The following is a 12529-nucleotide window of genomic DNA, read 5'->3' as shown; positions in this document are numbered from 1 at the left end:
AAAAATCACATAGTTCTCTACTAACCGTGCGCACAATTCTTGTCGCACCGTTGCTGTAAATTTATTGGCTAAACAAAGTGCAGTTGTGGTACCAAAGACCAGATTATACAAAAGCACAATCTGAAAATTTCCCAACCATTCGATAGCACCAAAATCGCCAAGCAAATCAAAGTTGGTAATGCCTATGAAAAAAAAAAATAAAAAAACATTGATATCAGCAGAACTATAAATATTACACCTAAACTTACCAATTATTCTACTGAGCAGTGGCAAGGCTGAACTTAATATCAACACTAACGCGCAATTGAGTATCAATTGAGATAGTGAAGTTCTACGTTTCTGTGGACGCACATGGCGCATAAATGGCATCGTATAAAAGCCCACAGCAGAGGTTGCGCCTAAGTATAATATTAGGAAAACCTCTAAGCCAGCACCAAAGGGTCCAAGTTTGGACAATGAACTTATGCCTAGTGTAAATTGCTGCAAAAAAAAGGTAAAAATAAGATATATCCGATTTTTAACAACGAAAGCAATAGAATAATGCTTACCCTCGTACTTAATGGCAGCGCTTTGATACCAATAAGTAACTCGAGTGTGTTCTGCACAACAAGCAAAATAGTAACGCCTGTTAGGAATAACAACAGTAACATTGCAAAAGGATATACAAAATTACGTTGAAATGCTGAAGATTTACGCAATTTATCCAGTTCTTTGCGTTCAGACTCCAATTCTCTCAGTCTTTCATTGAGTGCGGCTTCTTCGTCGTTTAGTTCGCCGTTCATTGGTTTTCGTTGATATAATGTTTTTATAGATGGATGATAATAACTACTGTTAAATTCATGCGGCGAGCTAGTATCAATGTTGTAACTTCCATGACTTTCGTTTCTATTATTGCTATTATTTATTAAATGACTACTATTGAAATTGCTGTCGTTGAAACTGCTATTGCTCAATTGACTAGTATTTAATCCATTATAACTGAATCCATTTAGTCTTCCGATTTTACTTTTATTTTCCATTTCTCGTTTAGTCAGCTTACGTCTAACACTAGCCTCTTCCACATGAAAAATGTAATATTTGTCATTGACTTCTCGCAACAGATGAGGTTTAACAAGTACTTGACCCACAACGCCAAACAAGCGCACAAAGCCGAATGGAGTGCAGACTGTAAAATATATAGTTTTTCAAATAAAATAATATATTTTTAAATGTTTTTATATATATTTAGCTTATAGCTCTAACGATTTTGCCGTTTGCTGATAATTGTTATTATAACTTACATACACAGCAGACTCTTCAAATAACAATAGCTGCATATATGGTAAAATACATCATATCTTTTATTTTAGCGAGAGTCTACTGTATATGTGTTATATTGGAACTGAGGAAGTATTTAACATATTTATACTACACAAATCATTATTAAGGAACTTAAGAACCACCAACAGAAACAACGGAATTCGTAATCCTGTTGTAAACCTAGAAGTAACACATACACAAGGTGGGCTTGAATGCGAGTGAGCTGTAAAAGTAGAAAACAGAATAGAATAAAGAAAAGTAGAGAAGAAAAAATGATATTCTTAAACTAAACTCAGATTCAGATTGACGACTGGGTGAAGCGAATTCAGAAAATAACTAATTAATAATTAATTACATAATTGCTACAATTGTTGTAGTTGGGGTCACATTTCTCCATTGGGATAGAATAATTACGAACACAACTAGAGTTAATTACTTATGATTAAAAATCGTAGACGGGAGTATTACGATCTCACTTAGTCTAGCTATTGATTGAATGTGGCTGTATGCATCTTATCCACCACGACGGTCAAAGTAATTTTGTAAACATTTTAATAGTTCTCAATCTGTTCTACTACAAACTGCAATCCAGTCTCAATAGATTTTCCTCTATATTCATGTTCTATATTCAGATATATTGTTCCACTAATTATCGTTTAAGTTAATTTCATATAAGCTTAACGAGGTATAACAGGGTTATTTGAACTCACTATATAGTATTTATGACGTTTCAATACAGTCAAATGGCAAGAAATAAAAAAGAATACAAATAAGTTATTACTGCAATGGACACAACATCAATGATGCTGAGTATGCACAAAGATTAACCCACTCTAGTTGCTACAGGCATTCATCAGATATTTGCAGCGATTAAATACGTCTTTTTCGTGCAAAAACAACTAAATTACCTAACTAAGTCGCCAATTAATTTTCCAACCCAACTCAGTTCACTTGACATACTGCTTCACCTCATTGAGATTTTAAGCTTTCTCGACTTAAGTTAGTGTTAATATACTGCCAACTTTCTTCTTTTCCCACAACTTATATCTTGCATATTTCTTTAACCATTTTTCATTCATTACCAATTCATCTCAAGTGTTTGTCTTGTAATCCTTTAATTTTTATTCTTTCAAGACTCTCATATGGGATATAAAACAATAATAGTACCTTTTATTATAATCAAAATATGATAACCTGAATCGAGTATATAGATAGATTGTTGACATCGACGAAGCCGATGTCTTTTAAGCAGTTAGCTAACCTAACGCGAACGCTGACTCTAAGCTTTGACAGGGTACGAGTTCAACCCTTGATAGTTGCAGTCTCAAAAACTTATTTATGATTAATTAAATAAAAGAAATAATTCCTGACCACTGATGATGGGTATTTATTAATACTCGAAACTGCTGTATGGTCAGCCAAAAATTAAATTAATTAAAAATAATAAAAAAGAATTTTTATTGTTGTTGTTCACTACATTTCGAAACCTCTCTATCGAATACAATAGTCTCTATTAAGTAAAATAGTCACTATCGTCGTAACTGACGGTACAATTTAGAGCCATGTTTTGCAGAGTGTCTCGGGCACGGCATGAGAGAGTGAGAAATTGAGAGTGAGAGAAAAAGCAATATGTCGGTTCAAATGTCGGCATGAGTGCGAGGCTATATGTGCCTCAGCACCTAGGCAAAGCAGTGTTGTTAGTAATTAATGTCAGAATTTGCGTCTTTTATGAGCAAATTACTACAATTTTAACACTTTTTAAGGAAAAAATGTCAGGAAGCAACATAGCCTATTTTATAAACTGTTAATAATCTAAGTATTACATCTTCCGATTTTAAGAAAAGGCATATAATTTTGTAAGTACTGTCAACAATTATTATAAGATAATAGGTCTGTTTCACGAGCTACTTGTAGTAACTTTAAGTAACAGTGTGTATAGGTACATAGGTGCGTCCCATCAGCAAATTTTCGTGTAAATTTTACTTATGTTTTGATATAATATATATATAATAATATATTAACATTATTACAGCCTCTATGAGTTTTTTCTCTCTGGTTATTTTTGGTGGCATATTGAAAGTGACATTTCGTTTTAAATTTAGGCGCAACCACAAAGTACCAAAACATTGTAAAAATACGAAATTGGCAATACTGATGTGACAGTCTACATAACATGCATTTTCGGCATAGCCCCATAGAGCCAATTTTGCAGTGCCCAAAACAGTCTACATAACATAGCCCTTAGTTTTATTGTGAAATATTCGAAGTAAAAATCTTATCCAAATAAAAAAAAATTTGAACATGTCAAATGTTTATGCCTGGTGATCATGGCAACAGTGTTTAACATTGTCATAGTAATCAACGATAATAAATATTAAAACTGATTTTATAGAAATTTTAAGAATTTGATAAATATATAGATTGAAAAATTAACTTAAAAAAAAAAATTTATTTTGCATTGTAAACTAAATAAATAATTGCAAAAATGAATAATCAAATGAATGAAGATTTTCTCGAGTTCGAATCCAAAGTCAATCAAGTTGTCAAACTACTGGATGATATGAGCAGCATTGGAAAATCAGATGCGGATGCTCCAGTAAAGACAGAGATGTAAATAAAAAAAATTAAGTTTATTGAAAAATCTGTTTAAAATAACCTTATTTCTTTATTTACATTAGTCTTTTTCCTGATGACATCACTGAGGACAACCTAATAGTTCAAGTTAAAGAGGATCGCACTGTAATTAATAAGAAAGTCTTTCCTTTGAAACCAAAACCCAACTTAGTGCCAACCCAACTCGATAAATTTACATTTATGCAACAAATCGAACAAGATGCGGATCAGCGTGCTGCAGCTCGTCAAGAACGTGAACGTATAGCTCAAACTTTCCGAAAGTAAGTTTTTATGTAAACTACGAGTTGTAATCAAGAGCAAACGAGAATCTTGAATTTTAACAAATTGCATTAATTTCTTTAATTCATACAAAACAGCTCGTCTTTTAATACCCTCCTTTAATGTTTAGCCATCGTAGTTTCCAACTTGTGGAAACACTGTTGAAACGCTTGTTTAGTCATCTGGTCATCTTTAGTTCAAGGCATCTGTTATTGTTTAAAAATATTAACCCATTTATTTGAAAAATATAAAAAATTCACAGGGTCCCAAGTCTAAAAATTGGAATTGTTGTGACAATATTCAATGTTATTTAATGAAATGTTAGGTTATTCCGGCGATCCCTAGGTGATCCATTTAGGCAAATTGGCCCATTGTGTTATAATGAAATGTTGGATAAGCAACACATTTTGCTGCTACTAGTTTTATGCCCTAAATATTTGTAAAAATCACTTCGTATGTGTAATTTGACATAATTATTTCTTTAGCAGCCCCTCAAATGGTTATTTATGACCTTTAGTCATATTCAGTGACTTCTTGACCCTCCTGCAAGCGTTTTTCACGTTTTTGAACCACAATTTTACGATAATTTTTTGTTCCAACATTTAGTCACAGAAAAACGTGCAGCCACACTAGCGTTCAGTCGCTTGAAGAACAGACTTATTCGGACCTGCACGTTCGTACGTCTATGTTATTGTAAATGCATCCAATTCAAAACAAAACTAGATTAGATAAAGAAGATACGATGGATGGAATTTAGATATTCTCGTTTCTAATTGACCACACCCAGTAAACAAAAAATACAAATTCTTGTCTTTTTTAGACTAGGGAATGAAGCATTTCGTAAGCCAAACTATGAGAAAGCTATTACTATGTATACTCAAGCCATTGATCACGTCAAGGACAGTCCAATTTTATATAATAATAGAGCATTAGCTTACATTAAGTAAGTGTTTGATAAAATTAAATCTAATATATATACTATTTTTTTTATTATGTATTCAATTAAATTTTATAATTATTTAAATTAAATCAAACCAACACTCCTTATTTGAATTTTTTATGTTATTTTAGGCTTAAGAACTTTAAACGTGCTGTGATTGATTGCAATTTCGTTTTAAACAAATTGGAGGAACGAAATATTCGGTCCTGGCTTTATGGTGCAGCCGCATATAAGCGTTTGGGGGATGAATTGAATTTTGAAAACTACGTAAAGTTCGCCAAAAAGCATAACTCTAAACAGCATGAATACATTGACGGATTTGTTGAAAAAATTAAAATGGGACAGTTTTAAATAATTTATTTTTACAAACATTTTTACAGATTTTTTCAATTATATATTAAAACAGTATGTATACGCAGTATGTTTCCATAATATTTAAGATTATTTGAATTCCAAAATGAAATTAATTTTTTAGACATACCAAATTCAAATATTTTTGACAATAAATTTATTGCGAAATTAAAAATAGTTTAGAAATGTTAAATGGAAGCTGATATGAGATTGTAAGAAAATTTTACAAATATGCTGTAGTTTTAACGACATCACGATTTCATTGTTATTTGATTTCTAATAGATAATCTCTTAATTTATGTAAAGAAATTTATTATATGTATTAATTATTTTAAATTAATCCGTGTTAGTTTTTATCTATGTAAGAATGGCCTCGTCCTTTGTTACAATACTGATACAGTGCTCACAGTTTTTTCCAACTATTTTCTAATCGTTAGCTCAATTAGTTCAAACTTATTGTTCCAATAGATTATCCCTAGTTAAAATCGTATAATATATTCGGTTTAAGCTAATAAAACTGACAGTCATAAACACATTAGTCGGACAACCAAGCAGCTCTGAAATTTTTAACAAACTCTTCATTCCAATCAAAGTTGGTCTAGCAATGCTCTCAACTTGTCAATACTCTAGCATCGAGGAACTATGTTACTCTTATGTGGGTACCGGGACATGAGTGGCATGAGGGCAATGAAATGGCAGAAAAAAAAAGGAAAAAAGGATGCATGTACTTCTTTCATTGGTCCATAGCCTTTCTGTGGGGTAACAAATAGCTACACAAATAACTAAATATGTGAACGGAAGAAACAAAGTCTATTTGAATACTGGAAAACCTACACAGGCATGCGACAGTCAAGAAGTTTCATTGCTTGTGAACAACTCAGGATCAGGAGTTGACACTATCCTTAACATTAGCAGAAACGATTTTAAATTCTACACTGAACTACTTACAGGGCACTGCAGACTTAATTATCACATGAAAAATATAGATTCGGTAGAAAATGATTCCTGTCGACTCTGTCATGAAAAGAGGAAAACATGAAAACATGTTCTATGCAACTGCTCAGCGGTAGCTAGACGTAGACTTGAATACCTTGGGATCTTGGTGTCAAATCAAGTAGGTAAAATTAAGCCCACAGCAATTAGGAGATATATAAATAGTGTAGAATTGTTTTAATTGGGTTTTTAAGTGCACAATAGATCTTTTACGTCGGGGTGCATTCATAGCCTATTATTTAATAATTGTAATTGCAAAGCACACTAATTAATATATTGTTATAAAACTTAGCGCCATAATATACTACTAATTTACTATGAAATTCAAAAATCCATTTGCATAGAATTTTTACTTTTGTTAAAGATTTTTTAGAAGACTCCCTTTCACAACCTTAAATTTATAAGTCCTAAATTTGCAATAACCACCCTTTATACTGTCTTTTTCTTGAGTAACTTCAGAACTGCGTATGAACTGTTTCATTCTAATAAAATATTCTTAACACCTATCTTACTTTATATATGGTATATGTTATTTTTGATGAAGTATAACTCAACACATGAAAGTTACTAACTACAAACAATGTATATACTCACCCAACAATAACAGCACTCCCAGAAATGATACGCAAGAATATAGAAATGGCAAATGTACGCTGCCCAAATCTGTGAAGCAGAACGGGAAAAATAAAATAAGTAAAAGTTTGCAATCTAAATTAGACGAAAATAAATTCATTTCCTGTTTTAAATTAATTTCATAGGAAAGTTCATTTATTATTAAATCAAATAATGTTGGTTTTTTACATTCATTTGCATTCATTTGAGTGCAGTAAGAACATAACAACTTACTAAGAACAGATAAAAATCCAATTCTTTTCGGATCAATAACAGCGGAAAGTACATAAGCTAAAGCTAGTACCACGCTAGCTAGCAAGCTGAACACAGTAAACGTTTCATAGACACGTGAAATGATGCCCTTTTTATGCCCAAAAAATCCAGTCGATTCGGTGAACAAGTAAGCGAATGGCAAGAACACAAATAGCGACAAATTCGAAAACAAAAATATGTGATTCCACAAGCCTGTGAGAAATGAAAATTTAAATAAAAATTGGCTTAAAATTTGTATAATTTAAAAAATTACCCTGAATTAATGAACTATTTAACCACTTCACATAGTAACTATTCGGATACAATAATAAAACTTCATTACTGGCAATGGAGACTGGCAGTAGTAGGGCGGCGCCTACAGCAATCGCCATCGAAAAAGTGCACAACCAAGAGCTAAAGAAAAATCAATAAAAATAATAATAATAATTAATGTGACAAAAAGCCAAATTAACACTTACCTTATGCGATATACCAATACTTCATCTTCATCATTAGAAAATAGATCATCACGATCTTTTCTCCGAAAGCGTGATACTACTGCATATGAAGCCAAGTAGAGAGACATTAATAATAACAGAAATATCTGAAAAATCGAAAATATGAAATCCATTAATATCAACATTTATTCCAAAGGAAAGTTTAAGCATTTTTATTACAAAGATACATAAAAGACTGCACAAGTGGAAATACGAAAGCATTGTATTTAGGCCACTAAAGTGTTCCATAGATTGCATTTGAATTTATTTTTATTTAATTAAAAATGATTTTTTTTTATGAAATAAACGCATTAAAATTTTTTGAATTTTTCCAACAGTTCTTTTGGATGGTGGTTCTATGACATAATGTAGCCATAATGTATCTGTTATCGTGTAGTGTGTAAAGCAATTTAATAAAAGCTTTTTAAATGGAAAAGGCATTGCATTATTTATTTACGTAAACGAAACAAAATGTTTTTTTTTTAATTTCTTAATTCGATTCGATAGATCCGTCGTCATTGGAGCACTTGAGTTAAGCGAAACTTTTATATTTGAAACTCTAGCGAAGGGGTAGATGGTGTAGGATCGATAACACTCGATTACAATTTTAAAATTAATCCATTATATCATTTTATTTATGTTAAGAAATACATAGGTTTATTTATGCATATTTTATATACATTCCAAGATAAAGTTTTAAGAAAACTGTCAGAATATAGAGATCTATATATATAGCATAGAATAACGAACGTTAAATAGACGTCTGTCGTATGCAATCTAGACTATTGTTATTAAATCAAAATGATAAAAAAAGCAAGATTTTTAAATATAGTGCCAGATATGTTAAGGGAAAGATTGATGAGAGGATTATATTAAGGTTTATTTAGTTTAAAATATTGAGACTAAATGAAATAAAGAAACAGAAACAAATAACTCTGGAAGAATTCGAACAGTAATGAAGTCCTCTACCTTAAAAATAATTTTGTATTATTCCGATAACACAGTTTTTTCAATAAAGCAGTTACTGGATGAATAAGTGAATGCCAAATCATTCAAAATGTATGTTGATCCTTTTTTCGAATCAGCGCAACTGGGTACTTTTACTCTTTGATAGCTGGGGATACTACAGGGTCCCACCCATCTCATTAACTAATTTATGTATTGGCTATAAGCTACATGATTATTCAGTGATTGATCTAAGATCGGCGTACCTCCCCGTGCGGAGAGTGATTACTCTAAGATTAGATAGTGGTAAGTATGATAGCCTACCAATTTTCGCATATAACTTCAGGGCTCTGTCCCTTATGTAATTCGTGCATTTTACCACAGCTATAGATCAAAGATTGTAGATTGTATAGATCAGAATTTCTTAACCGACCATACATATATTTAGAAGCACCGGTTTATAAAATACTTTCACCTTTAGCAACATTTAAAAAATTAAAGAACTATTTAACATTTTATCATTAGATATATCTAAAGTACAACGTATGTTAATGTTCCGATAAATATATAATATTATATATAGGCACGAACAAAATGATTTTTTATTTTTTGAGAAAATATTAAAACCGGATCCTAAAAATATATTGAGTATGTTACCAGCACTTGTAAAACATAAGGAATATTTCCCTGGTCCGCAAGAACAGCATTGAGAGCAAAACGCTCATGTTGATACACAGCTTTTTACCTTTAAAAATCGGGCCAATTGTTTTTGTTTCTGCCAATTGTCTTGTTGAATTTATTTAATAATGTTGAATAATATATTTCAGTATGTACTGAGGAATTCATCAATAGTTAAAAATCCGGCCAGGCTTTCCTTTAACTATTTTAATAAAAGGATGTTTAACAGATTGCGTTCTTGGTTCAAGATCAGCAAATGAGAGACCACGAATCTTACAAAGAATTCTTATACAATTCTTATATACAAAAATCGATTGAAAAAAACGCCCGAGGCAAAGTTGCAACAGAAGGAAATATAGTTTGCAATTAAAATTGGTAACATCTCCGTTCTTAGCACCATCTTCCAAACATTGAGGTTGCTCAGATACAATGTTCTCTTTCTGAAAGATTTGACTTTTAGTCACATTGTGTAATTTCTTGATTTAACCTGAGGTAGTACAGAGATAATGCGGATAAAATTCTTAATAATGTCTGAGAAAAATGTCTCGCCTGCCTACGTTATCTTTTGAGTCAATATAACACAAAATATCTTTTGTTTAACTCAACTGTATGTCTATGTCATAATTCTTTTATATTACAAGATTAGCTAGTTGTAAGTTTTATTTAATTTTGGCATGAATTCATAATTTCTTAAAATGTTATTTCATTAATCGTATACACTATCGTATACTAGTTTACTAGATGACTCGTATGCTAGATATTTAAAAAACAAATATCTCTTTACTCTTAAAAAGTTTTAGAAAATGTTCCAAAAGAAAATATTTAACTATTTTTTGAAAAAAAAGTAATTTTGCTATTTTCAAAAAAGTTGTCAGTCGTAAAGGTTAAAATCGTAAAAGGGATATAATAGCACAAAAAATAGTAGTAATTCTTTTATACTTAATTCAAAAGACATTCCAATCAATCTTTCGAATTTATGTCATAATATATTTTGTTGAGAAATTTTTAATATCAGACTCAGCTAAAAACTACCGTCAGTAAGTAAGGAATTCCATTATACAATATAATGTAAATATAAATTGCAATAATTTTAGTGCAGTAACTTTAATCAATATAAATATAAATTGAAATTAACTTTCAAAAGTTGTAAATACGTTTGCAAAAAATTAATGAATCTGTTGTACTTTAACCCCTCAGGTGTAGACTTCAGACGTAATAGTACCTAACAATATCTTTATCAATAATTAAAATCAAAATCAATGATTTATTATACGCAGGTTACTTGATAAATCTACAGGCAGAAGTAGTAAAAGAATATATTATTTCTAATTTTTTATTTTTGAGTTTTATACTCGTATGGGTATTTTGCCACTATAGCTTTAGCAAATTAAGGACACAGAGAAATGTTAAATTCGCATTATCATATCATATTATTTTACATATAATACTATATAGAAACTCAATATAGTGACTTAGTAGGAGGTACCGATGGATGTTTAAGGAAGTAATACTTTATAAGTAAAATGATACATTGGAACTTAGGGTAACGAAGTTATAAACGAATAACTCAGAAAAGAAGTTGCACCATTTTTTTAAATTGATTAAGTCATAAATAAAGAAATCTTTCAGGTTCTAAACAGATTATAAGAGTATTCCTAATTTTAGTTTACGATCACAATACATACGAAGTGATAAAACCGGCTTTTAATAATCAGCAGTAATAAATGAAAAATTTTATGCGACTTCTTATGATGCATTGCAAATTTGAATGATCTATAAACAAACACAGATAAGACAAAAATTCAAATTCAAGCATGGGTGTTTGCCAGGTTTTTTCAAAGGAATATAGTAAAAAATAAAACTCTGTAATATTTATTTTGTTATAAGCTTAAATTGGTTGCAACCCCACTTTACTTCTGTTATATATTATATTCTATTAAGGAAAATAAAAGTATTTTATCTAAGAAAGGAATGAAATGGAGTAGAATGTATGGAAAGTTTATTCATAAGGAAGCCAAAATGTGATTCCACATTGCTAGACTGATCAAAAAATATTTTAAATAACTGAATTAGAAAGTCCTATCCTACTAATTATATTTAACAGGCATTGTGCCTATTGAATCGACTATTTGGACTACCGATCTTATCTAATTAGAGATTGATTAATTCTTTTAAAGATACTACCCAAGGATACCGCCTGAAAGAGAGGTAAAGTTTGAAAAATAAATTTAAAATAATATAAATTAATTTTACTTCTCTTAGGTTTTAACAAATAAAGAATTAAAACAGTAGTTATCAATATATAATAATAAAGACTCTAGTGATGGATTTTCTTAATGGACCATAAATACTCAACAAATCTTAACTTTTATAGTAGACATTTTTCGAGCAGTAGACATTTTTCATGTTTAAAAAAATATAGAATGTATTTCGTCAACAATATCATAATCACCAAAATGATAAGTACTCACCCTCTTTCTTGGCTTGGACTACAGTTTGGTGGTTGTGTAGAATCTGACAAGAAATTTATTGTCACGAATAACACAGACTTGTGACGTTGAGATGATAGCGTAAATGAAAGTAGTATGTTATGTACCTCAACTCTATCCCGATAATGAAACGACCTTCTCATATGCAAATGGAGGAATTATAATAGAGTCTTCATTAACCGGTTAAATAATATGTCATATCAGTAACAATGTTTTTCGATTGTTACCACTTCGTTAATTTAGAGTTTTAATTTTAAGCCATATTTTCGAATTATTGTTCCTTCTAGCTAGACCTTGTATTCATCTAGCACTACTCAATATTAGATCGTTCATTATTGTAGCTACCAATTTGTTTTTATTAATTATAATTTTTAAATAGAAAATAAGTCCAACTGTTTACTTTAAAAAATAAATTACAATTTCTTAAACACAAACCTCGTTTTCATGAATGCTATTGAACCCATAAAAACACACTTTTTTGTAAAAAATTAAACTTCGACAATAAAACGTCATAGAATTGATAATATCATTATAAAAAGTTGAACAATAGTCTATAATAAAATTTGTTAATCAGATAGTCT

General features: G+C 30.5%; 2 protein-coding genes across 2 annotated transcripts in view; one reads left to right on the top strand and one right to left on the bottom strand.

Moving 5' to 3' along the window:
- LOC119675606 (protein Lilipod-like) overlaps positions 1-7997 on the bottom strand; it is an 8281-nt gene extending 284 nt beyond the window's left edge. Inside the window, exons 1-7 of the mRNA XM_038086812.1 lie at positions 7819-7997; positions 7614-7753; positions 7322-7552; positions 7070-7138; positions 549-1165; positions 249-480; positions 6-182 (exon numbers count right to left, since the gene is read on the bottom strand). Coding sequence (XP_037942740.1) covers positions 6-182; positions 249-480; positions 549-1165; positions 7070-7138; positions 7322-7552; positions 7614-7753; positions 7819-7982 — 1630 coding nt within the window. The 5' untranslated portion in view covers positions 7983-7997. The remainder of the gene's footprint in view (positions 1-5; positions 183-248; positions 481-548; positions 1166-7069; positions 7139-7321; positions 7553-7613; positions 7754-7818) is intronic.
- LOC119677464 (tetratricopeptide repeat protein 12-like) lies at positions 3728-5561 on the top strand. Its single transcript, XM_038088813.1, has 4 exons — positions 3728-3909; positions 3978-4193; positions 5012-5134; positions 5263-5561. Exons 1-4 carry the CDS (start codon positions 3785-3787, stop codon positions 5480-5482), a joined length of 684 nt encoding a protein of 227 aa, XP_037944741.1. The 5' UTR covers positions 3728-3784; the 3' UTR covers positions 5483-5561.
- Positions 7998-12529: the final 4532 nt, after the last annotated feature.

This window comes from Teleopsis dalmanni, chromosome 2 (genome assembly GCF_002237135.1).
Source record: "Teleopsis dalmanni isolate 2A chromosome 2, ASM223713v2, whole genome shotgun sequence".
Classification (NCBI taxonomy): Eukaryota; Metazoa; Arthropoda; class Insecta; order Diptera; family Diopsidae; genus Teleopsis; species Teleopsis dalmanni.
Note: the sequence above shows the minus strand (reverse complement) of the source record. Positions and strands in the feature narration are given on the sequence as shown.